We start from the raw sequence: 27816 nt of genomic DNA, 5'->3' as shown, positions 1-27816 counted from the left end.
GTTACTTGCAGCTTTATGGCACCGTTTTGATGGGTAATCGGATCGAATCCTTGTCCGACGATGGTGCTACACGGCAGTCCTCAAAAATTACCATTGTCCAGTCGTTTAGGCTGCTTGGCGAGTCTACTTTGAGGCATGATATTTGTGTTTTTCTTGGCGTGACTTAGGCTAGCTCTCTTCGACGAGGCGCTTTTCCTGGTTGAGGAACGAGTAAAACTAAAACGTTCCTTTCCGCTCGGTGTCAGTTCGTTCGTTTTCGTTGGGTATGAAGATTATCCCGTTTGTACCTTAAGTTACCAGCTCACGCTCGTCGTTCTTCTGCTGTGCCTGCGCTATAATTACAATACATTTATCTACTATAACATCACTTTGTATATACGTGTTCTCGGTTCCCTGCTCGTTACGCTACACTCGTACACCGATCCAGACCGGCATCGTGTCGGAAGGTTACCTAAATCCGGAACCGAACGGATACCACGATCAGTGTTTAAGCTCATCATCACATTGTTGTACGTTTCGGAGCGTTTTCACGCTTGTCGGGTCGCCATTTTCCACCCATCCGACGGACCCACTGCGTTGGGGTGGATGTGAGCGGTAAAACTGAAACCGGGCAAGTTTGTACGTCGCTTCTTTGGGTTTGTCAGTTCATGGGCGACTCGTGCATTTTCTACAATGTCCCGTCGGTTGTCCTGCTGGTGGCACTGTTAAATGCACGTTTCACGTTTGGCGTCGGTCAGCAGGATGACCTCATCCATTTCGCCGCAACGTTGCAGCTGCTGGTGTAGGAGGCTGTTATGATGATACTGGAACGTTGCTGGCGTCGTCGTCGTCGTCGTCATCGGGGACGTGGTGACACTTTGACAACTGCCACTATCTTCAAGCTCAGCAGAATGTGGCACCGGTTCGTCGCTTCCAGTTCCCGGTTCGTCCGTGTCCTCTTCCAGCACTACCGTCACTGCTGGCAGAGCCAACAACGGTGAGGTCGCCAATGACGACGACCCGGACCGTCGAATGGACACTCGGTCATCTTCCTGTTCGATGTTCCTGCGTGGCCGTTGAGCTTCAAACTCCAATGGAGCAAGCTCGCCACCATAGTTCCTGTTGTTGCACACGCTGCTGTTATTGTTGAGGATGTTACCATGGCTACCGAGAGGATGGTTTGCGCCAGGATCAATGCTGCCGTTGCTGCCTCCATGACTCCCGCTGTGTGTCGGGGCCAGCGGTGCGATCACGTCCGGACCCAACTTGTCAATGCTTATCAGCGGAACCTTGAAGCTGTTTTCCGTCATCGTAGAGGTGCTCGAGACGACGTTTGTGGCCAGTGTGGTGGCAGAGGTGGTGTAACAGCGCGGCCGACCGTTGAGGTTGTTCTCCAGCATCACCACCACGTCGGTGGTCAGGTTTGGTGACAGCGAGTTCCGACTGCTGGGCATATTGCCGATCTGTTTGGTAGATGGGGAAGAGCGTACAACAAAAGAGTACTATTAATTATCTCATCATCTTAGTAGCCTTCGTCATTATCACCACACGGTGCCATGGTGGGTGGTTGTTTGACCTTTAGGGTGAGGCTTTAAGGGTGTTCTAATACCAACGCCACTAGTCGGTAGTAATGGACACTAAATGGGAGACTCTTTGACACGCACAAACACACATCGAAACAGAAAAACACACGTGCACGACAGCTGAGAAATGGACCAAGGCGCCAGCTTGTCTTGGAAGGAATTCGATAGCTCGAAAAGAGCACTGAAACCATCATTAGAAGCGTGTGAGTCACAGAGAGCATAAAGACCACCAGGATCGGATGCAGACGCAGGACGAACGGATGGAGGGATTAAAAACTTATGGACACACAATCAATTCTCGGTTTCTGGCTGAGCGGTGCCTTGGGGATAGGGCGTCCATTAGCAAACATATTGATGGTGGAGTCAGAACCGCTCGGAAAGCTCGAAAGAAGGCGTAGGAATGAACCGGAACAACACGTGTTCCACAGTTGGCTCTGTAGGGATGTAACGGAGCGTGCGACCTACGGATCAGCGCTTTCGGTTGAATTTCATTTCAGGCCACTTGAAGAATCCTCCGTCCGATCGTCTCAATCTACCGGAACACTTGTTCCGACTTCCAGAAGCACCGATCGGAAGGACAACGCTTCGCAGGAGGTTGCGGGAACCTAATGGGAAATACTGCATTTAAATGTAATCAATTCAGGGTTTACCGGAACTGGGAGAGAACGGTACGGATGGTAAGATTAAGAAGGCAAGACAAAGAATCCGTAGATATCCTTACTTTGTATGTCTCGTGACCGGTTCGTGTTGGTCCAGCAAATGAGGCTTACTCTCGTACGCTTGGTGTAGTGCAACGAGAAATAAGGAAATTAATGGGTTACATTACATTGTTACATTACAGCCGGCACGGCATTAGTGTGGGCAGGAGTGAGTATATTTTTTCTTCCCCGTTCATGAAAGCTAGCGAAAACGAGTCAGAGCATCAGTTTTCTTATCGCAGATTTCACCGTTTTCACGACCGACAGCTTTCTCGTGAAGATGAAATGTTCGCGAGATCAAAGATTGGACCATTTCTCGAGAGCACTCATCGGCTGGGAGCAGCTAAAGTGTACACACAAACCACGACCGAACAATGACGACACGGCCATCGTACCGGAAAACAACCAATTTCCAATCAGAACCCATTAAAGCACCCGTTTCGGTGGTTCTCTTCCGCCCAGTAAAAACATTGCGACGAGAAGGATACGAAGATTTCCGGACTGCGGCAGGAAATAAAACCGAACGGCAGCCAAACGTACAGCTCGTCTGATGTAGGTCAGCAGTAAATAATCTGAGACGAACCTGAGACGGCGGATCCTTGGCACTTGGCTCGATTCCATCCGGCAATAGAAGCCGGGTCCTCGAAGTCGGGCCGGCCGGGTCCTGCGATAAAAGTACGATCCCTATCACCGGACGCTAATGAAATGGAATAACGAAGCCGCTAGGGCGATGCGGTTGATTGAATGCCAGCCTATCCCGCGAGAAAAGTCAGTCTCGGATGAGCTCAGCAGTGACACGTGCTTCGTACTGTTGCTCTTATTCGGCCAGACGCCGGTCATGGACGCCGGGTGCTGGAATGATTCGGCACTTGATTTGGCGGCATAAAATGGCGGCTTACCTGCAGGGAGTTTCGTCGAATGCAATTGTCGCTGTAGCGTATACTGTTGTTCGCGTGAAGAGTGCCCCGGAAGCGGGATCGTTTCGATTGCATCATTGAGCGGGCGCGTAGCTGAAACGAGGTACGAGAACCAGTCATGAAAAGTCCTGCCAGTAAAGATGGAAAAAATGAAGAAAAAATTGTCCCAAAATTAACACACAGTTGAGCTCAGTTTAAAGACTGGTACGTTCTTGTTATGTAAGTTCGCGTGTGGCCACAAGCGTCACAGCTTTTTTCTGCAGCCTAGATGAGAAAATCATTTCCAAAGCCATTTTAAGCACACACAACATATTGACTGTTCTCTGTTGTGTTTATGTGTGTTTATGGGTTTTGTAAGCGAAAGTAGTTTGCCACTCGTGGAGAGTCAAAAATAAACGCCTTCTGAATAGGTATCTTATCTCGGCGAATGCTGGGTCCCAACGATTTCCGGATTTAGAACCTTTCAAGGACATATCGGCCTTAAAAATAGCATTGCAGTTAGCTTTTATGATATCTTGAAAACAGAAGTTTCTATCGTTTCAAATTCTACCCATTTCGACGCTGGAAAATATACATTTTGTTTAAGCCCAACAAGGGATGAATGGAAATGTTTAATCAACATTCATCCCTTGATGCGCTGCAATTAATATCACGCTCCTGGTTTCCCATGAAAGAGCTCGAAGGAAGCCTACGCATTGAAAGTTTATTTAATTGTTGTTTGATTAATTTCCCCACAGAACCTCCTCATTGCTTGCTTTGTGGAATTCAATTTTTACACCGAATCAAGCGTTTCTTTTGCCGTTTGTTTTGTTTTTGTTTTACACCATGCATAAATTTCCGAACAAGCCATTACTGTTGCGTGAAAGCCAATTCTCTTGCACACTGCCGTGTTTTCTCATTGCTTCCACAGCATGGCGGTGCGTTTTGAATAGCAAGTTCCCCAATGGTGGCCGCTGGGCGAGCCATTTCGATTGAAGCGCAACTTTTTTAATATTCATGCCGGCTTGTCGACATGACGAAGAAGAAAAGAAAAACACGCACACACCGTCGATGTTTTCCAGATCGTTAGTCTCGATGATTATAATTCAGCGAACGCGATACCGAACCGGGTTTGTGCGTGAACTGTTGTAAGAAGCTTATTTGCGGTGCGGCCTTGCGGGGCTGAAAGTGCAAAATATACCAAGGGTCGCGGATAATCTACAGCGGATTTAGCAGCACGAAAAAGGGTTTGAACGACTGATATGCTGAAGGGTTTCCGGTTTGGGGCCTCTTGTCGCACACCAATCAATGCCATTCACGGTCAGTAGTGCTTCAATGGATGTGATAAGTTTTTAGTAATACCTAACATCCATCGATATAGGTCGGGACAATTCAGTGAGGAAAGCGTGGCCGCGTGCGATACAAACGAAAGGCTCCCTAAGCCCACGGGATTCGGGATACTCGGAAATTGGTGGTGGAAATAATTGGACACTATCTTGCCGTGTCGTTGTGCTACCTCCACCAAGTGGAAAAGCCACGACGATACGAGTTGAAGCGACAAAAACTGAACCAGCTACCCGTTGCATCGCCTAGGGAATTTTGGTACGGACTGTGAAACATAATCGATTTCCCAGGGCTGTGCATGTGAGAGAAAAGCCCACGGATGCTGGAACACGACACGGTAAGACAACGGCCGCTTTAACGAGGACGGGATTAGGAAAGGATTGACCGCTTCGAGGCTGCAGCAAGAGAAAGATAAATCATAGCTATTTTTGTGGTGTATTAGGGAGCATGACATAAAACCAGCCTCGCGGGCGGTCGCAGATTGTGCGTATCAAATTACGGGATCAGAAGAAAAATCACCACCGCCTTATCGCACGTGCGCCAGTCACCTGCTGGATGCAGGCAAACATAATACATAATCCTTTTTTGTGCGAGCTGCCCCAAGCAAAGGACTCTGCTCGCAGCGTTTTTGCGGTCTCGTATTTTTGGTGGACCTCGTTCACGAGCAGAGGAGCAAATATTTTCCAGGAAAAATCGAGTGCTTTGCCTCAATTTTACATCTTCAAAAGAGAGATCTTCTCTGAAAGTTGTCCCTGGTGAGTGGACGAAAACGGATCAATTCGATAATCGTAACCCTCGATCGTGGAGGGTGCCGCTCGGAAATGTTGAATTCAATTTTCCCACCCATCATTTGCAATTCGCGATTATAAGGACCATTTCGTGTGCGTTGTCACTTTTCATTTTCGTTTTTTCGAAATTACTGCAAACGACAAGCAGCTGCTCGTTGCTGGTTGCTTTTGAAATGGACGAATTGGAACATCTCGGTGAAAAACCCAATTCCAGAGAAAACTTCGGCACAATATTCGCCCATTTTCCGTCGAATCGCAGCTGAGGCCCAACTTGACCGAGCCATAAAGTTGAGCCGTATAATGGCCGGTTCGATCGTTTGATGAACCCGCGCTAGGGTTTGAACCTAAACAAACCCGATACGAGATCGATGGCTCAAAAACCTCGCTGCGGAGAGGCTTATCCATATTTATCGTTCTTGTTGTTATTTGGCCTGGAAAGGTTTATCCAACTAAGCTCGGCTTTTTAACCCTGAGGTTGGGGGGCACGTGCAACGTAGAAACATCCCCAGAGTAGTCTACTGAGCTGAGGCTGTGGAAAATTTTGAAGCAGTATCGAGTTCAGGTCCCCAATATTAATATCCTTCTTTGGTCAGGGAGTCGACGTACATTAGTGCTCCCTCACCCTCAGCCGCTGCGGTGATGTGTAAATCGGATATTTAGAAAACACAAAATCGTACGGCCCGATGAGGTTCTGAGGAAACCAGCCGATAAAAAAACACACCAAATAAACACACCCGTGTCAAAATTCCGTCCATTTCATTGGGAAGTAAAAGGTCACATTCGTCGAAAAGGTTCACTGTTTTCCGAGTGGTTATGTTCCACGAACTGGCTTTCTGACTTCCACGAATTTGTTTCGTTATATTTACCGGATTATTTCGAGAAGTAACTACCATGTTTCATTGGCAAAAACATGCCATGGTTATCAAACAATCATCATCGTACTTATTGGATTCATTTGAATGGGTTGTATTGTGGAATTTTTCTGGAAACAGGGTTTTTTTTTCAAAAACTCAATTTTAACTTTCAATCTGGGTCATAACGCTATCATAATCAACGTTGTCGGTTGTTTGAATACTTACCAACCGGGAGCTTTCGTAGCCACCGTAGCCGCCTCCATTACCACCGCCCGCCATATTGACGTCGATCGTTGTCTCTCGGAAGCTGGACTGATCACGAGCGAATCCGGTTCCGAATCCACGTCGTCGCCCACACAACGTTTCCCGAAATGCCACCCGATACCGATGTGACATCACGTTGTATAGAATCGGGTTGATAGTGCTGAAAATGCGAAACAAAACAACACGGTTACACAGGTCTCTACGGGGCTTTGTATTCTGCTTAAAGCTCTTTGTAATGGACTCGTTTTGAACGGGAGTTTATATCGTAGAGCCTTCGAATTCTCAAAATCTCTTTCCTCTTCAACGTGTAGCCTATAAAAACCTAGAATCGCTTTTAGAAAGGATGCTCATTTTAAGGGTGAATTGCTTTCAATTTACAAAAGCCTACGAGCTTGCTGTGGAGTTTGTTTTTATTACTGTAGCAATCTTACGGAACGAATGCCATTTGGATTTGTATGCTAAAATAAGACGATCTCCAATTCTGCGAATGGTCCATAAAAAATCAATACCAATGCCGTCACCCAAAACCGATCGGTAAGGACCTCGGCATGCCTCGGAATGTTGAAATTGTTCTCACAAATCCCAGACATTATCCCGGCCAAAGTTTTCGACCCCTTTCCGCGCATCGCACAAGTGATGTCCTTCGCTGATCGTCGCCCGAGCAGGAAACACCTCATTGCTATTCCATTCTGGTTCGGGTGCACGCACGCCCAAACTGTGGTTTAAACGGTTTTCCCACCTATAACCACAAGCACGGCCCACCGGGTAACCCTCTGGGAAGCAATTTGTCCATTATTTAAATTTTCACCAAACCACCCAAGAGTAAATCCCCAACTATGCACGATCGCGCGCTCCGTACCGTGGTTGCAAGGGCAAATGGTATGGTAGGGCGAATAAAAGGATGCGATTTTATCACGTCGTCCTCGTCGCGGTGGCGCGTAGTGCGACGTGAAACGCTGCAGTTCGAGCGTACGGAAAACCACCCTAACGAGTCTCGTAAGGATTCCTCTCCGACGTGCTGCGGCGAATTCCTTCACATCGCGCATCTTTTGGTGTTGGGGAAACTTTCGCAACCGCCACCCACCGAAATGAAATTTGCATCATCTTCAACCTCCCTATTCATTCCTTGAGGGAGAAGCGAAAAACGACATTCAAGGACATCGCACCTCTCACCCCGCCATATGTGTGGGGAATGGTTTGCCACGCCGGGCGTTGGAAATTGGTTTTCGTTTAGTGGGAAAACTTTACATACACTCTGCCGCAGTCCTGGTGAGAGAAGAAACAAACTGCGGAAAAAATCAAATGCGGCAGGTACTTCCCGATGGGAGTTGTTGGTGGGCCAAACGAGTGCAATTTTTAAAATGGAAGGAAAACCACAGCCAGGCCAGGATCGGGTAATGTCACGTGAGACCATCCGTAAGACGACCAAACGCTACGACACGCAACTCGTGAGCTTTCCTCCGGTGGGCGCGTGTTTCCTGTGAAATGGGAGGTGAAAGTTTGCTATTTTTTTGGTATTTATACCATTTTTTACCAATTTTTCGCCGTACACCAACATGGCGTCATGTAGAGTGTTTGTTGATGGCACGACTTCAACCCTTTCGCTTAGTTCATCGCACTGGAAGATGGTTTCTTTCCTACCACGTGTACGGTCGTGGCACTTTTGGACAAGAAAATCGCAGCATGAAAAACGCGTCCCTTCATACATACACACACTCTCCAAAAGATACGCACACAATTCCCAACGAACCGGATATGGTTACGCAATTTCGTGCCTTTCCGCATCTCGTGCATAAATTGCATGTTTTTCAGATTCGCGTCTCTGGCCGAATGATAAGGGAAAAATGGGGAGCATAATGTACGGAGGAGTAACAAAAAAAAATGAAAGCAGTTGTCCTTCGGGTTCGGGTGACATTCCGGCACTTGTTGTCCTTTCCGTGGGTCCGTGAGATAAGGGCGGCAGTTTTCCGTCGATCGCACGAGGAAGCTAGATTGCGCGTCGTCATAGATCGCTTCCGGCCGCCGGTTCCGGAATGGGAAATTGGTGAAAGCCCGTAGGCTAACACGCGCGCGTTCCGGCATCCGATGCGTGCCCGAGTTAATCCCTTCCCATCCCGACAGTAATAATAAAGAATAATAATCGAAACCCGCTTCCAATTCCCGTTAAATTATCCGTAAAGAGAACCTACCTCTAGGAATGGAAAGCACACTGAAGTAAAAAACAAGAACAAAACAAAACGGTTGTAATATTCGAGCAGGAGATTGAAAATTCTTCCCCTCGACGGGAGCGGCTCTTGATAAAATGTTGGCTTGTTCACCGGTCGGTGCGATCTGGTGGCAATCGTCAATGTCGCGGAAAATGGCCGCTCGGTTGAGTACGCAGGCATAGGAAATGTGCTTAAAAACAGACTCCACGCGGGTGGTTATTCGCAGGCATGTCGAGCAGTCTGAGAGCGCAATAATTGTGTCCTTCAAATGAAACGTCGGGCGTATGAAGAGGGGCGCTATTCAACGTTTATTCCGCGACGGCATGTTAACGAGCAGATTGACATTTCTAGCTGGCAGCTTTTGTTTCTCAAAGACTGCGTCAGAGAAGACCGCCGGCGTTGAGAATATTTTTGACGTTCTTTCGGGCTGCAGATGAGTGCTTAAAGCGACACCGAGACGCTTCTAACAATCGTGTGGCTTTATATACCGTAAGTATGTATTATCTGCCATGTGGAGCATTTGATTAGTTTTAAATTACTTTTAATTGCCATGTGCATACCTATGCTGAGTTGCCTATATTCAGGCGCAGCGGCAGAAAGTAGCCTCGCTAGAAGTGATTTCAATTAATAAGCTCTTATTTTTCTCGTGTTCCCACAGTGAGATGCTAATAAAGGTAATTAAATTCCCAGCCAATCACATACGTATCTCACCCTACGTGTTAGCCATTCGCGTATCACAAAAACTCATCCTGAAATGTCACCAGCCATTTGCGTTTAATGCCGATTGCTCATTCGATGTGGCGATGCGTGACCGATCCATACGCCAATTTTCCATCAATATTCACAGCTGCTACCGGCTCGAGCCGTTCCCAGCCCACCGATTGACTTATCGCTCGATTACGAACAGCGCCGGAGGCAAATCCAAAATGACCGTGGCAGAATCAATCTCGTACAGCCCGCCGTTTCCCGGGAAAACCGATGAAACTTCCCACATTAATGTTCCCGAAGACCCGCGTAAGCTTTTCTGGGAACGAAAACACTCTGCCACAATCACGTCGTTGAGCAATACGCAACAAAACCCTCCAAAGTGCGATGCGAACGGAACGTTCCGGATCCATTGACACCTGTTTGTAGCACGGCGTCGAGTCGACGATCGCTTTGCGGCACGCGGGTGGCATTCGTAGAGCCTTGGGCGGAAAGTTTGCATTCTTCCATTCCTGAGCATTGCTCCAGGTGGGCAGAAGCCAAGAACCTTCACCACACTTTCCCGAGGGTCGATGATGAAGAGATTCATTTGCATAAACCAATTTGCCGTCCGGTGCTGCATAACAGCTTTTCTCGTATTAACGCTCACTTGGGTCGCTTTTTATTTCGCTTCTCAGAGCCTTGTCGCTGCGTCCAGATGTTGCATTATCGGGAGTTTTATCCACCTTGGTTCGGTGGATGCAAAAAAAACACTTGCTGACGCGCGTCTCCTCGAGGCGTTCTTGAGCAACAAGCACCAATGGCGCGCTGGGAACAAACGAGGGTATGTAGAACAGTTTGCAAAGTGAAGTTTACTCACAACGAGCCGCTTAATCATGCAGATGCTGTGAGGAAGTTGCGATTTATTTCGCCCATCCGCCGGAAGGCCCAGCTGGCAAGACTAGCGAAGGCTCTTATGCTTTATATCCTAACATTCGCTCTGTGGCGCGTGGGTGATTGAGCTGTTTTGCAATGAATTTCGATGAACCCATCTCGATGCTACCGATTTTGGAGCATCATCGGTCACGTTTCAAGGTGCAGGAGAGTAGTTTTCAGCTGCTAAATAGTGCTGACAGAAGCCCAGTACTGGTACTATTGCGAGCGTTTCTAGAGCTATCCTTGTCACGTTCCAACACCAACATCACGATTACCGCCATCGTAGTAGACTTTAAATATCCCTTTAAGGTGCCCTACAAAAGAGTGTGCTGTTTGGGTCTGATGTTGAATTTACTCTCCGTTTTATCCGGGGTTATCTGTACGGTAGAAAATAATACTGTCACCCCACGATGTCATGATAGCGCGAGTGAACGAAAGGGAAACCGTAAATCAGCCGCTACGCACTCTTTGGAGGCTCTCGAGTCGTTGAGTGGATTGTTCGGACGTACATTTTCTCGCGAATGGTACCGAATCAAAGCCGGCCCACGTGAGTATCCGATCTCGCGAATAATTGTTCCAGGAACGGCTCTTTGGATGGCGACATCTCGACCTGAAGATGTGAAGAAGTCCCCGTGGACACCTTGGGACGATTTCGGGGTCCAACGTGCCCCGGAAGCACCTTTCAGCTGATGTGTTTATGTTGTCGAGTAAACGTGCGAAAAAAGTTTTCCCATTCAAATGATAATGAGATTTATCTGCAAATCTGAAGGAATGGCTTGGACCGGCTGAAGAACCCATCGTTGGCATTCGGATAATAAAGCTGATCATCAAACGGGCCTGATGGGGAACGATAACGTTCCATTCATCTTGCCGGGTGTGAGTCAGTTCATGAATGTGTGCGAGCAAAAGCCGACGGAGGCGTGCTTCCACATGTTCCACCAAATAGGACGGTTTAATGATGAGTGGGCACGTCCTTTGGGTACGGCTAAAGCGCTCGAATGACATCCTGCGAGACGGGTTTGACATTTAGATTCTCGTTGTTAATTACATGCAGCGAAGTGTGCTGGACGTGGCTCTCGTTTTGTGGTCCTAGACAGCAGTCTCGTTGGAAAATATTTACGATTCTTCGTTTTGTTTGTCGGTACACATTATTCACCGTTTCGACGCGGTATCAACTCAATATCATTTTGTTTTCCTGCGCTACTGGCCCCGTGACCGATGTTTGAAATCAAACACACCCTTTTCGTGCCCGATTTTAGCACCGAGGGTTTCACAAAACGCTCCACAATGGCGAAGGGTCAACAAATCTATTAGCATGCAATAAACTTATTTCCCCGCTCGCCAAAGCCAGCATGCGGTCGGTTCGCCCAAGATCCTGAGCAAACAAATTTCAGCCTTTTCAAAGGGCTCACGGATGTTTATGGAAGGTCGACATCCCGGGTCGGGATGCAACCCCTTTCGATTGTAACTTCGATTGTCCTTTTTACGGGCCCGTTCGATCGAATTTATCACACCGGAACCGTGATAAGGCCCTTAAGGTGAAAGCCAACGGAACGGGGAAAGGGCTCAGGACACAAAAAGTCCTGAACTAAATCTTGACCTCTTTTCCTCGCCTCTCTCGGGTCCGGGTAGCTCAGTGGAAACGAGATTTAACGGTCTAAAAATACTCATTAATACGATTCTCGGGTGCAAGTGACCCGATGCGAAGGTGAAGCGAATCTCGAACCAAGATCCTGTGGCCGTGCTGTTTCCGAAACGGACCCCGGAGAATAAATAAGCGATCGATCATACGGTCGATCAAAGCGCGCACTTCTACCGGGTAGATGCCTCGTACCGCAAGGATGCAGCCGAGGTGACTCACCCCAAGGTGTGTCCTGGCGAGGTTAATGACTTACGAAGAAGGGACGACATTCTCCCGACATAATGATGAACAAACAAAACACGACCGGACGGAAACAATTAACAATGGCTACTGTAACGACGGGAAGCAATGACCGGACCCGTTACTTACCAGGACACGTAGTACAGCCAACCGGCCACGGAGAACAGCCACGTGTTGACCGTGTTGAAGTGCTGCCAGTCACGCGCGTACAGAAACAGCAGTCGTTGCGCGTGGAACGGTGCCCAGCAGACGAAGAACGTGATGACGACGGCGGCTGCAAAGAGGGCAATGGAAATGCAAAACGGAAAATGAAAACGCAGCTGCCGGTGGTTGATTAAATTCGATGGCCGGGGAATTAAAACTCGCCGATAGCAGCTGCGCAAGGACAAAGCGGTGTTGACATCCCGACGTCATGTCATCTGACGCGAGTCCATCTTGAGTTTTCGTACCGCTTACGTATCCCCTAATGGAACGCTTCATTTTGCGCACGTGGCTCGGCCGTGGCAGCCATGGCCAGGTGGCCATCATTAAATCAAGCCTCAAATAGACCTCTACAGAAGGCGCGCTTGCGAGGATGGTGCTATTCTGAGCGGCATTTGTCATCCCGGGCGGCGCTGATAACAATAATCTGGTGGATGGTTCGGACCCACTGCACCTCGTTCGGGTTGTAGGAGAAAGGACTGAAAAATTCTCCCCCCGAAAGCTGCCTTCCGACCGAAATTACTGTCATTTGTCATACTCGACGGTGTGGTGCGTTGAAAGACAGCAGCCACGGGCAAATTGCCAGAAGGCCATGTGATTTATGCTGTCTATTCAATTTTTACTCTCGGCTTCCGGGGGTTTTGCCACGCTTGGGTTCCTGCTTCCGGGAAAACGTCCACTTTCTTGCGACCAACCTTTGCGTGACCTTGCGAAGTGCTGGTCCCGTGTGCCAACCGTTGCTATATTCGTCGGGATGCTCGTCCTACATGTGCCGGGTTTTAAGAAACTGGCCAACCCCTTTCTGGGAAGCGATGCTACAATGCGTCTGCTGCGTCCCTATAAGCACGCCAACGGTAGCTGTCGACCAAAAGGACCAAAGGAAGCAAGCAGTCACCAAGGACACACTTGTGGATGGAGCCAAGCCATGGTCTGTTCTGGTCGTGCTCAAGATGTTTTCGCTGCAAGCGATTGGCCCAACAAATTTCCACTGCATTAGCCCTTTCAAAACGCTTAAGAACATTCCCGCTACATCGACACGTGTCTCAGGATGTACACCTGTTCGTGACGATGGCAAGGACCCGGTGAAAGGGCTTCTTTTTCCTCGCTTCCACACTGCTGTACTTCATCAAAACTCGATCTGCAGGGATTTCAAGTGACCGAGGCAACGTTCCCCCTCGAAATCTTACAAATGAATAAATAAATGAAATCTTACAAATGCTGAGACATTTCCAGACATCCTGACTGGTCCAAGGCAGTTATCGTTAGCACTCGGGCCAATCAAAACTGACGAATCCGTAGTGGGCTTTTTGATGAAGCGAAGCACATTTCTGACACCATTAGCTTGATCGTGTTGCAGTTCAACAGCGATCAGCAACCTGCACCCGGTTAGACAACACAAAACTCGAGTACTTTACGGTCACGAACCAACGTCGAGGGAGAGAAAAAAAACCCACAATCCCATTTGGACGATTTTGCTTTCGTGAGCGGTGCAATTGATATTAATGGCCATCGAAACTAACATCAGCGTTAACGAGGCATCGTGCTATGGGGATGCCATGGGGAGAATGATGGCTCGTTTCAAATTAAATTCTATCGCCGAGACCATCCGCACCATTAAGCTGAGAGAGGTTAATGGATTGTCCGGCGAGAAGCGAGATAAGGTTGGCCGTCAGCCCACAGTCGGTGGTAGAATGGCGCTGATAAAAAATGCATGCATCGTTTTTTCACAGCCTATTTTGTTTCGCATCAACGTGAAAATGGCTGTTCAAGCGGTGGATCCTTTCGTTAGAAGAACCGTGTATGGCTGGGAAAGTGTATCGAATATTGCATTGCCGGAAGAAATAAAACTAAGATCAGTGCTGTCGATGAAATTGAACGCTTGGTAAACTGGTTGTGAATTTTAACAGCCTATTTGTTCTGAAATGGAGTCTTTTCATGCGAGGGGCCTCTTAGCTTGGTTGTCAGCTTTTAGTTTGTTTATTTTTGCGAGATTTTACAAGGAAATAATAATTATGGGATACAAAATGAATTGCGCCCAACGAAAATAAACTTTGAAGCTTAGTAGATCGTTTCGATTGCGGAACCTGTTGCAACTAGCGTCCGCAGGAACGGAAACTCAATCGAAATCACATTGCTTCCCATGACACGGCGATACGCGAATCGCTGATCGAATGCCTTCCGGTGATAATCTTGCCTCCCACGGCGCCCTCCCACAAATACGATAATCTGGTGTGAAATATAGTCAGCCTCGTGCTGCGGGCTAGCGAGAAAGGCTACACCATTGCTACCCATAGCGGTTGGTTAGTTCGCAGCTTACCGAGCATCCGGATGATGGCCTTCCGTGACTGCGATATCCTCGACGGCCCATTAACTGATCCATTGCGAACGCCTGTAGGTAGGTGAAGAAGATGAAGAAAACTCTCCAATATTGGCTCGGAAAAGTGCTTATACACGCGCTGCTTATGCTCACCCAACTCGGCAGTTCGCTGCGTACGGGAACGGATCTGCATGCCCATGCGCCCGTACAGCACCACCATGATGAGCATCGGGAACGCGAAGAACAGACAGGTCGACAGCTCCCACAGCGGGAATCCCTTCGGATTGCTGAGCATCGCACAGAACGCCGAGTCGAGGATTTTCTCGTTCGCTGTTGGGTGCAGTTGTGAGATAACGACAAGGTCTGCCAGCAAGGACGTAAGCGGCGTCATTACTTACTTGGCGGGTAGGCGATGTAGTCGATGTCGGTGAAGATGGCGAATGGAACCGCGCTGAGTAGACTTACGATCCAGAGACCGGCGATGATGCGAACTGGGCGCTGTAGGCCCGACATCGTGTACAGGTGTAGTGGATGGCAGATGGCCAGAAAGCGTTCCATCGAGAAAGCGACGATGGTCAAAACCGAGACGTAGGTCGAAGCCTCCGAAATCAGGGCGCGGATCTTGCAGAAAGGCAGCCCGAGATTATACGGGTACTGGTGCCAGTACAGGCTGATTTCGTACGGCAATCCTACGAAGGTGAAGAAATGGGATAGTGTAAGACCTGTGGATGTGTTTTTCTTCACAGTTTTTATTCCGTAAAGCTAAAATAGATCCTGAATTGAATTCGTCCTCATTGAGCATCATATATTTGAAGGTTTGATTCTGTGGTTACAAGTTTCGACTTTGTGAGTCTATTTTTGAATGTTTTCAAATAGAATTTGTATGATATCGTGTTGTATTTTTTTTTCGGCTTTTTTCGCTAAAAATAAGCTCCCATCTTCTGGGACCCGAGCTGATGCCATTTGCCTAAATTCCGAGCATCCGCTCGAAGAGGGTTTCTCGGATTTATGAAATCTAATCCCCGCCCCACGAATGTCGAACGTTGACGTTGCAGAATCTGTTGGATGATGAAACAACAAAAGTCATTGGTTGACGATGCTTTCGAGTTGGATGTACGCTTTCGAAAGGCATTGCTTCCGCACATCCGATCGGGGATATTCAATAACGCGATGTCGATATTCGATTACGATTCGCCGACAGGTACGATTATTTATGCAGACGAGCTTTGGCGCACGGATTGAATTTTGTTTTCCTCCATGTTCACGAGTTTCTCGGAGCGTGAGGTGGTCGATGTAAAATATGCAAGAACTGCCAAATCTGTTGATAGTTAGCATAATGTGCTTTTTGCCATGCCAAAGGCCCTTCTCTCGTTTGGGACGAATACATTAGCGACAGCTTGATTTCGTAGAAAGTGAATGTTTTCAACACGTATGAATAGCTGGTAAACAATCTAATGAAGTTATTATTCAATGCGCTTCAACACCATGCTTTTGAATGAAATTTGATTGAAAATGTGATACTCATATTCATTTGTCAGCAATAACTTGAAAACACCGTAATACATGGATGAATCGATGCAGTAACTGTATTTCTGTGAAAATAATTTCATCTAAAATATTTTACATAAATAGCGCTTTGTTGAAAGCTGAAAATTTTGAAACGAAAAGTCATGCAAAATATTAGCGGAATAAACTAGTATGATAGGGACGACTTTTCACTCCGTTGTGTAGCATACGCACACCAACGCACTCGTTCGCTTCCGAAAAAGCGCGGCCTGCTTAGTTTGCTCTGTCAAAGATAAACGGCAACCTTTGAAACACTGTGAAAACTACACCGACCAATTCTTTGTACACGGCCATCCCTGCGCAGTCAGAGCAAGTGCGTTAAAACTCCTCATAAAATACAGCAGGCTTGCAGATGGAGGCGCCCGGTACTTCAGTAATTGGGTTCATGTGCACTAGCTCTGCGGAAGATGGCTTCCTGTTTTTTTTTATTCCGCTCTCTTCTTTTCCTTCGTTTGCTTTTCTCCACGCTTTCTATTGACGTATCGTGTTTTCCCATGGGGTGTCAGCTTCACGGCGTTTTTATGCCGCTTGCGAGTGTTTTGTAGCAGTCATTTGATGCTTCCGGGAGGAAAAGTTCGTGCCGGTGTATTATGCGTGCGTGCCTGTCCGCGGCGATTTCGCTCGGTAGCTGCGTTCATGCGTTCTTTCCATCATTCGACATCGTTTGGTTTGAACGTACTCGCAAGCTGCTTATCATTCCGCTCATCTGCTGGATGGAGAAACTTTTGGCCCGTTTAGGCCACGACCCGGGCCGTTTTAAACATCAAACACGCGGAACTTTTTTACTTGTTAACGTTGCTTAGCAGCATTTTTAGAGTACCTAGCAACGAACCGTGCCCAAGGTTCTGCAGAATATATTTTTTTACAGAATGCTAATCGAGTTGCAAATTGCGCTAATTATATTTAAATGTCACAGTAAGCTACAGGACTTAACATAATAATTTCCTTTTTTAGCAGTCACGATCAACCTGCATGAAACTCGATTGTGAAAATGATTCATATAACGCGTTGAAAATTCATGGATTTACAAAAAAATGGATGTGTGTTCCTGTCAATGTTGCTTGATCACAATATCTACTGGTTGATTGTATTACAATTTATTTACCCCACGAAGAACCTTGACCTTCTAAAAAAATCACATATATGTTTCCAACTAAAGTGGTTCAACAATGCTGCGCTGACTGAAAATGTTTTCCTTGCCTTTCCATTAACAACAATCTTACAAGTGATTGGGATCGTGCGTAAACCAAATGGCGCTCTTCGCGAAACGTATGAACTAGAATGGGCTGCGTGAGCGTAGGAGCAAATGCGTTGCGTGAATGTTTACAGAAACACAAGAACCACTCTGTCAGCGACCGTCTGAAGGGGTGTTTTATTTTTCGCAGCCTTCCCGGAAGCGGAATCTCTCAACTGCTTGCACAAGTTCGGTGGATCAGTACAAACCCCGAAGTCAAGCGGACGAATTTCAGTGGGAAAATACAAAAAAGCCCTCACCATTCTCTTTTACACGCTTTCACCATTTGACGTGGTGCGTTTGAAGCCATACGCGGTCCGGTTTTACATCGGTGGTCGTTATTGCGAATGAACCCATTCCTACCAGCAAGGACTTGCCGTGGCAGGCATCTGCCATCCCGACGGAAGCTATCACTGTGCCACACAACCGAGATGAAATGAAAAAGGAAAGCGTCTGAAAAGCTTCTTGTCTTCCAATTAAATCCGAAAGCGGATCCTCTCTGCGAATGGGGAATGCGAACGAACGCGAGCTGGCCCTCGACACCCGGGAGAAATCCGACGCGTGGAAGTGTTTCCGGTGCGTGGTTTTTCGAGCTGCCGTTCCATTAAAACGAGAGTGGTAAGATTGGGTTGGAATTCCGTCCGGAATGTCGGCCTCGGGGAAGCCGCTATAGCTTCTAGTCCTTGCCATGCGTCAAGTTTTTTGCTCATCCTTTGCATGGACGCCCACTGTAGAAGCGATGATCGAAAACGTTGTTAAGAGTCGACGCTGATCCAAATGAACCTGTTGAGTTGAGGTCGAGGCGACCGTCCCGAAATCCTGACATGTGTTACAACGCGAACCGTAATATCACTGGTGGATGGTTCCATTGAATGGAGAATGTACGGCTTGGCAAAAGGAATTCACCACTACAGGAATGAGCAGAGCTGCGACACGATGCGATCTGAGGACACAATTCTCGATCGTCATTTGATTGATTTGAAGCGAAAGCATGTGTGGATGGAATGTGTTAATTAAAGCAAAGTTTTTATGTTCTTCACGTTTGTCGGTATATTTAGGGGAAAAGCTCGATGATCAAAACTTTGATGTACATAAAAGCTCAACTAAAACAAAGATGGTGCCTTTCGAAGAAACAAATGCAAGGGTGTGCAATTTTGACAATTGTTACTGGAACTTCTGGACACTAAAAGCATACCAACGTGTAGACATTGTCTCTTCGTGAAATGCACTCATAAGCGATACTACGCAACTTGTCCATAGACTGGATAAAGGACAGCCCACAATCATCAGCAATCACGCCACGTTTGCGTCGAGAGGAAACATCGCCATCGTTGTTTCTTGCTTAACAAAACCACATGAGTTGGCTGTTTTTCCTTTTCCTATTCCATTGTTGTTGTTTCATTCCGCCCGGAGGACATTTTCTGGCCATGTTATAAGGCTCGAAAAAGTGTCACTTCGAAGCCTATTTGAATCCCGTCTGGTCGGCAAGGGGATTCTTCGTTAGGCTCTCTCGGTTTGTGGACAATGATTTAATTTGCCCGAGACCTCGCGTGACGTGCGGCGCATGTACAACAAGCGTTGTTCGGCGAGTAAACGGTACAAGAAAAGGACGTCCTTAAGCCGTTCGGAACGTGATCAATTATGCGCGCTCTACGGATCGAACTTTCCTTCGCTTCGAGTCGGGCTGTAAAGGGATCCGGGTATTTGCCGGTAACAGAGATCTCGCTATCGTTCCCGGAAGGTCGGTAATTTCATTATCAGCATCATCGGTGCCTTGACGTCCCGTGGCGTTGGTGGACATATCACAGCTAGCCATGGTGGCTGGAAAAACGCCTACTCGAGAAATTGTCAGCGTGCTTGGGTGCTGATGACGCTTTACTGGAAAACATAAGCGATTCGGTTTGCAAAACTTGATGAACCCTCGCTTTGACCCTTACACCTTAAGCAGCTGCTTCCACAAGCGGCAAATTAGTTAGATGGTTATGACTGAACGGTTAAGAATCACGAATTCGCTCATTTACAGCTGTTTTCTGCCAAGTACCTTCGAAGAGGCCTATTAGTGATATTTACTTTGAAGCCATCTAGGAACGTTCGCACGTGAAAACCTTTAGAACATTATACTCCAACGCGTTCAGATCTGCTGTGGAGCAGAGAAGGAAAAACAAAAACATACGAAATTGTTTAGAGCAATATTTAAAATTTGTTGCTCACAATTTACTCTTTGAGAAAGCATTGGAAAAAAGTACAATTTATCAAAAAAATCAAGAAATACAATTCGTCAATATGTGAAAACATCACAAAAAATACAATCTACATCCATCTACCCAATTGGTAGAAACAAATTAGCCAGTGAACGAATCGGTGATGAATTTGAATGCAAACCGCATTGTTACTGACTACACAAATAAACCAAGCTTCCTATTTCCCATTTCCATATCACGTTTTTAACGTCTAAACGAGCATAATGATCTCTCTCTCTCTCTCTCTCTCTCTCTCTATCTGTTTCTCTCTCTTTCTTTCTCTTTCACTCTTACCATCATTTTATTTTTATTCCTCTTTTTCTGTATTCGCCATGTCTCATCTGTTCAATTCTCCAACCGAATATCAACCGCAGACCATTGTTTGCCTAATTTGAGGTTGGTATTTTTTATCCTGCCGTTGTAATGTTTGAAATGGAAGCTCATCGAATGCGAAACGATAATGAACAGCAAACATCGCCCCAACCACAACCGAACAGAGGTGAATAAAATGGTAATGCCTGTCGTGGCCTTACCAGACCAATGGAAAAAGCTCTTTGCGGTTGAATCGCGTTCCAAAGGGCCTCTATTGCTCGAAAATGCTGGCATTTAGGGCATTTTCAATGGTCTGCTTTCTGGCTATGTAACCACAAAGAAATATGTTTCTGAATCAGCCGAGCACGATGTTATTTTCAAGAAAAATAAAAAAGGCAAATTCAATCAATTGCACAAGAGTACACAAATAATCAAGTTTCTTGCTTCTCGGAAAAGCGCAGCATACTTATCGCTGAGACAATGTCACTTATAGATACTACGAAATAGGATGCAAAATGCCTGAGAACTAAAGCTACGTACCAGTTTTTCCATTTCGTAAGTAAATAACACTAAGTCGTGCTGAGACACTTTCTCTTAGATCCTTATCGAAGTATCGATCGTGTTCAAGATTCTTAAAATATTCTAAAGATATCTGTAATTTGGGAGTGTCTTGGTTTGCATGGTTCGAAGGTTATATCGCGCCAGACCGTTTTCAAATATCCATCTCCCAATAACCACAGAAGCAACCAGCATCGGTATGAGCATCGCGAATTGTAAACTTTCAAGGCAAATCAAAGCTTCAAGTAAACTGGCTTCAGAGGTAAGACGAAACGCACAAAATCAGTAGCAAAAACAGTGCATAACAACCGCCATGATCTGTGTTCAGGCATTCCAGGTAGCTTCGAAAGCCGCTGGGAATTTTTCCATGGGTTTGTAGGTGCCATTTTAATGGCACTTTTTTAGACACGGACGACATACACGGGCCTTGACTTTGCATCATTTTTCTGCGAACGTTTTTTAGCCTATTTTGCTTTCAAAATTCCTTGGAAACACAGTTCATTTATTTTGGTACAAATATGGAAGGTCACATTCATGCTCGAGCGAAATCCGTGGGGCTTTCAAATATGTCTTGCTCCACGGCACAATGTGTAGTTTCACAGCTCTAGCTTAGTTATCGTAGCTATTCAAACGAGCTAATACGTTGCTTTGTCCGTTGGATGTGTGAAAAAAGGCCCAACTAAGGAAGTGCTAAGTATAGGATCAAATGGCAAGGAAGGAAAGGTTTCTAAGCGGTAGAACATCGTTTTTCCAAACGTCCGATAGTCCGTTCCGGTTACCTGGAGAGCAAATATTACGGAAGTGGCTAATCCCACCAGAACCCAGGATTTTTAAAGCCGCTCTAGCCCGACGAGGGTGACAAACTGTTCCAGGCCATCGATCGTCATTCGTTGACATCCACGACATCACTTTCGAAGGTGCCCGGCAAGGACACCTAAATCCACAATGTTTGTCCACGGCCCGAGTCTGCTTGTTCGGTTCAGCAGTGACACGTTCACTTCTTTTTACAGAGCTCACGTTTTCCAACTGTTGAGGTGTAGTCTGCGGCCAAAAAATGACTTTTCCCTCTCAGCCTTAGCGCTCGGGTCCTTCAGATTCGGAAACTTCGCTAGGTTTCACCCTGCGTCGGCTTTGGACGGGAAAGCGTCTTTAAAAGTCGCGAGTAGCAGCCACCGCTTGTGTGCGGGCAGTTTCGTTGCAAAAGGTCACGACCGGTGAAGCATAACTCAATTTGATGAGGGTTTTTCCGCTGGCAAACTCCCTCGGCTGGGATAACCGAGGGCTGGTTTGAACACTACTGACCGAACCGATAACCGGGTAATACAGAGTGGGCCGCATTTAAGCCGAACCAATGTTCACGAATGTTAAAAGATTTGCTTTTTTTTTTCTTTTTTTATCGATTTTTGTGAAGCGACATTTAGGCGTCAAAATCAAATGCCATAAAGTGATTTCATGTGAAATGGGATAAATTTTCTCGCATTGTGTGTATGTGTGGTTTTGGTGCATACTTCCGATAAATATTCATTCTCTCCTAAGCTCGTCACAGCTCGCTTCTCTCATTTCGATAAACAAACGCAGGGCTGCGAACACGATGGGGAATAAATCATTCGCCTGATTGCTCGTGATGGAACGTCTCATTTACGATCGTCCTTCAGTTTTGCTCTGTTTTTATCTAATTATAGCTTTTTTTTTAATTTTTACATTTTGCCGTTGATACTTTGAAAGAAATTTCAATATGAATAGCCGAACAAAACGCTCGCCGTAGAGCGCGTAAAAGTTTGATAAATTGAACCTTTCTAGGTTGGGATAGAAGAATAAAAAGCCAGAAGCACGATGAAAAGAACTTTCGAAATAATCCGGTTGGAAAGGGTCTTCATTTGCAGTATTAAAAGGAATGATTCTGCGCTGTTAAAAATTTCACGCTGTAATTGATTGGGATGCGAAATTTCTGCCCGTTCGTTAGAAAACATAATTAATGCTTTAAGACATACAAATTGAGTAACGCGATAATGGGGATGTTAAATAAGTTTTGTGGTTACACTAGTGGAATTAAAATCATTTCTTCCCCTTAACCTGAGCAACGGACTTCGAGGGCAATTGTACTTACCCAGCAGCAAAAATATCAGATCCGAAACGGCCAAGCTAAACAGGTAGTAGTTGGTGGCGGTTCGCATCGACGGATGCCGCACGATCACGAGGCAGACAATCAAATTTCCAATCACTCCAGTCACCAGGATGCCGACGAACAGGATAGTGACCTGAGAGAGGGAAAAAGCTGTGGTAAAAATTGCATTTAACATAAATGGAACGGGCGTTATTTCCCCGCGAGCAATTTTACAATCTCCTGCTTACGGCCGTGACCGTGGTGGTCCCGGAAAGGGATGCGCGGTTTCTTTGTAATTTCGATGGCTATTTGCAAGATCATTTACACCGAACCATTCACTTCATTAAGCCTGCTTAGCCTGGTGAACCCGTGGCCACAGCCCCGTCATTGTAATCCCTTTCTATCCGCGCTGAAATAAGGGTATTTTCTGCCGCATTCGCCAACAGTAAGATAAATCGAGGCTGCTTGGAACTTGCTTCGCTTTTCCTGTACCTCAGCCCGAAGGCGAAAACGATCGAGCGACAAAATCGAAGGCAATAAAGGCAATCTGCTCAACACGGGGGCAAAACTTTACGTTTATTAGCGAACACCAACACCACGCCGATGAACGACCGGTTCGCTTGGAAGGGATTGGCGCTAGGGTGAGGTGATTGCGGGAAAAACCGCCCAGATCCTTCAAGTTTTTCTCACGAATCGACCTTCCAAGCGCTTTCTCCCACTCATCGAGTGCTGGAGAGCATCTGGGAGCAAATTGATTTCCCTCTTCAAAGCGAAAGCGCGTGGCCCTTGGTGGCGCCCACGAATGAAATGGAAAATTGAATGGAAAATTAATCACAGCCACGGTGCAATTGGCATTCGGGGCGTCTCCATCCGCATCGCTGGGTTTGCGATTTTGTGTGACGAGCTTACATTTGTGCGGGGCTCGAAATCATAATACGCTCCCCTTAAAATGGGGGAGCCTAATGAGGCGAGAAGTATTAAAAATTGCGCTTTCTTTGCGAATTGTTTTAATTAAACTTTGGCCCTAGCGATGTGTACCTTTGTGATGTGTCGTTTGTAATTTTTGTATTAATTTTTATTGCTCCATTCTCACAACTCCGCGCTATCAGATGCTTTGCTTTTGAATGAATTATTTGCTCATGTTTTGAATTAAGAAAACAGAAGTAAGAAAACAGCCTCCATCTCGTCCCAGGAACCTGTTTGATGAGTGCCTAAGCCAACGTTTCGGATTGAACATGTCGAGAGGCGCTTTAGTGGTCGGTGCAAGCCACAATTGCGTTCAATCCTTGTCGAGTTTCCTGCCCTAATTCCCACCAGCTTAGGCGCCGGGCGCAACTTTACTAATTAAAATTTTAGCATTTATACCTCAAGTGCGTGTATGCATGTGTGTGGTGAGTGGAAAATCGCTCACCACGAACGGAAGTGAGTTAGTGGCGGAAACCACCTAGCGCGCCGGATAGTTGTCGGTGGATCCGAGCAAGTATGATGGTGTGTTGTTTTCTCAGAATTATGAGTATGAGCAATGGCGGTGATAGATAGTGGATGTGCAGTAACACGCTGCTGTGGTTTGAGGCAACGATTCACGGTATGCGATGTGGTATCTAATCAAACTAAAGCGGAACGGAGCGCTGTTATGCTGTTGTATTTGCTCAGGCGACACGGGATGGAGTTTAGCGTTTCTAGGTACTTGGTGCGACCGGAATTGACTTGATGATTAGCACTATAGGCGTTCTAAAGCTTTACTAGCAATGTGTACGGCACAATTAGGGGTTAAATATCTGCACATAAAATATATTATTTTGATCGAGTTCGAGAAGCAAATGTAAATATTTACTCGATTTGCGTTTCACATGAAATCATAAAGTTATTATCGAAACTTCTCAAATTTAACAACATTTCATGGCATGGCATACTTCTGATTATGCTCAATGTTTGCCAGCATAACGTCCATTCAACCTAAACGTGTTGACTCATAAATACTTCCCAGAGCCGCTCACAAAATTCGCACGAGTTTCGTCTATGCTGACCGAGACCGGGTCGACCATGGCAGATCAGTTGCGTGGGCCATCTGATGGGCTTGGACGACGACTGTGCGAACGAGGTCGTACGATAACACTATCTACAGTCAACAGCACGTCTCTGCGTGTGTCTCAAACTTTTCCACTCCATGCTGCCGGAATAATGACTCGGAGAATGTGCGACGCCTCGCAAACACCAATCTCACTTTCGTCCGGGCTCTGTTGCCATGGCAGTGCAACCGACACTAAAACCGATCATCATTAATTTCCCATTTTCGCTTAAATAATCTCATGAACTGAAGCTGGCCCTGGTTTCCGGGAGAGGTTTGATTGTAATTGCCCCGAAGTCATGATGCAGTTATTGAGCCATTTTGGGTCAAGGTGTCGCTGGTTTTGGTCGACCAACCGTAAGTCCCTTATCCTTTGCTGCAACTTGTTGTGTGCTTGTGAACGTATGTGTTGGGCTATTGCATTCAGAATTCTACGAATAGAAGCTGAACCTACTGCATAGGTTCTCGAACACAAAAGCCATCGACCGAAACTCATGGAACATGAACATGGATGCATTTTACGCCCTGGTGACGAACTGGTCTATGTGGCACCTGGGCAATTAAGGCGAAGTTTGAGTCTACAACGTTTGTCTGCTCCGTAGCATTTACAGTGAGGCCAAAATGTGGCATAGGACGATTGCAGCACACTAGACTACAGGGAATGCTGCAGAATAAGGGTATTTGTGGGGAGAGTCCTTTCGAAATAGACTGCCTTAAGCTACCAAACGTTACCCTCTCGCAGCTCAGAAAAGCTCATCATTAAAGTTTCATATGATGGGTACATCCTCCGGTGAAATAGCTTCTTCGGATGATTGCGATGCTAGAACGAGTTTATTTGAATCGTATCTTGCTATCAACAATCGATGATATTGATTTTATCGCCCACGTCATTCACAAATTGGCTCTCCAGCCGTCGTATGCTAATATTAGCGAATCGCGGCTACGCCCTAACGCCGTGCTTCATTGATGAGTTGTGCCATCGATGAGTTTCTGTCGAATATATATTCTCTTCTTAGCCAAATTTCGTTTCCCAGCCAGCGTTGTATCAATCTTTGCGCACTTGTCAGCTCAACCTCAACTGTTTGTTTTGTCAAGAAAAGGGCTGCCTAATTTGCCTCTAATTTAATCCCGTGAACGGGAATGGAAGTATGCATAGCTGGGTTTTGCAACACGATTCGTAATAGCATGTTATGAATATTACTCAACATGTCATGTTGGCTTGATTGATCAACCAGCAAAATGAAAAGCTCAATGTCGGTAAGAAAAAGAGGCAAAACATTGTCTCGTTCGTCACCAAATACAAAAGCTTGACAGGCAATCAATGATGATCTGATTTTGTTCTAAATTATATGTAATTAGCATTCAAATTTGTATTGATTGATATGTGAAACACAACCACCACAAGACATGCAATTTTGTAAAACCTAGCTGTAAGCTTGTTTTCATGGATTAGCTGAATGACTGTCAACCTTCCTCACAAAAAGAACCATATTGCGATGTTATTACACTGTCTACTCTACCATATTTAATGAGAATTGTACATCATTTCTTTGCCATCTATCGCACAGATCCGTGCATTTTTATCGACAAACTTTAAAGTCTGACCCCTGCTGATAAAACGGTCCTTTTTGCCAGACTCACAGACCCACTTGCTGACCCCAAAAGGTCAAAGTAAACGTTGCCCCTTTGTGGCCGCACAACTGCTCGTAAAAACGGCCCTCAGTGGCCTCGTCACAAAGTCAAACAGACACTTCTCACTCGTCGGAGTAACGAACTAAATCCGCTTACGAGCAAATAGCGAACCGGACCACTTTCGGAGCTTCCGGTCGTGGCGAGCTTTCTTTTGCTTCTCACAGTTGCACCACCTGAACCGTGTTAGTTTACGTTTTCGCAGCCACATGGTGCCATTTTATTGCTTCCAGCTTTGGCGGCACTCGGTCTTTGCTACCGTCCCTTCGAGTTGGCGTTCATCTGCATGCAGGGCGCGTGGTGTGAAGTTAGTGTGCCCATTAAAATCTCCTTCCAGCACCGAGAATTTAACCAACATCGATGGGTCAGAGCCACACAAACGCTTGTTCTAGTGCTCCCCATGGACCAATCGGTCGCGTACCTTCACTGGAGGCACATTCGCTGGTTTTCCGAGGGCTTAGCAAACGAAACAAAAACCACATTGCTCTCCGCGGGCTATTTGGCTCGATACTTTCGAACTTTAGAGCGCCGGCCGCTGGTCGGAGAGATTGCATCTTCAGTGGATCGTGAAAGCGGAGACTACGCAAGCTTTAAAGGCTTCGTGGAGCTTTTCCGCGCTCGTAAGGACCTTCGAATCAGATCAGGAAGTTTGCCCCGTTGGCCCCGTTGGCCCCGTCGGACACGGCTCATCCATGTTAGCCCAAAACTAATTTGAACTCATTTCGAAAGCTATTAAAAACTTTCCTTGCCTTCAGCGAGGTTCGTGCCATTGAAGGTTCTATTTTTTCACGGCCGCGACTTTCGAGTGTCGTTGCTGATTTCACCGCCAGAAATGCCGCGTGCGTCAACGACCAAAGTCGGCACGGTTGAGGTGTCCTTACGTTATCAAATTAATTCAATAGCGTTCTGTCACGAGCGTAGAAACATGCCCTCGTTTCGGGTTCGGGCTCGAAAATGAGCGGCCGCAAAATTGCGAGGCGCCCTGTGGGTGAAGGTACCGTTTGCTGGGGTCCAGCGGTTCCATCTCGCCTAGATGGAGATCGTAGGTTGATGTGTTCGCGTTAATTAAGGTGATATTAATCGAAACGGCAATTCATTAGCCGGCATTTATACGCCCGTGCCACCAGCGATTTGCGAGGGTGTTCACTTACCAACATGGCCGTGAAGAGGGGCATTCGCTGGGGACCGCGAGCGTACACCAGGAACTCCTCGACCGAGCAGTCAAAGTCGTTGCTGGAAGGTTCGCAGGGGTGTGCCAGCTCAGTGGGGTCTGTTACAGTGAAGGAGCCATTATTGCCGACGGTCCCGTTAGCCTCACCCAGCAGTCCCAGCCCTGGCAGGCCGAGCAGAAGTTCCAGCGACATCGTTGTGCCTCCAGAGACGCCACCGTACGACCCGTCCGGTAACATCAT

The 27816-nt window shown here is 46.6% G+C and overlaps 1 protein-coding gene across 1 annotated transcript; it reads right to left on the bottom strand.

The window, feature by feature from the left end:
* Positions 1 to 704: 704 nt before the first annotated feature.
* On the bottom strand, positions 705 to 27816 carry LOC128721347 (neuropeptides capa receptor). Its single transcript, XM_053815091.1, has 9 exons — positions 27556 to 27816; positions 22651 to 22801; positions 15032 to 15322; positions 14787 to 14963; positions 14634 to 14705; positions 12245 to 12389; positions 6368 to 6566; positions 3160 to 3270; positions 705 to 1442 (listed from the first exon to the last, which is right to left on the bottom strand). Exons 1-9 carry the CDS (start codon positions 27814 to 27816, stop codon positions 705 to 707), a joined length of 2145 nt encoding a protein of 714 aa, XP_053671066.1.

The sequence above is a fragment of the Anopheles nili genome, chromosome 2 (genome assembly GCF_943737925.1).
Source record: "Anopheles nili chromosome 2, idAnoNiliSN_F5_01, whole genome shotgun sequence".
Taxonomy (NCBI): Eukaryota; Metazoa; Arthropoda; class Insecta; order Diptera; family Culicidae; genus Anopheles; species Anopheles nili.
Note: the sequence above shows the minus strand (reverse complement) of the source record. Positions and strands in the feature narration are given on the sequence as shown.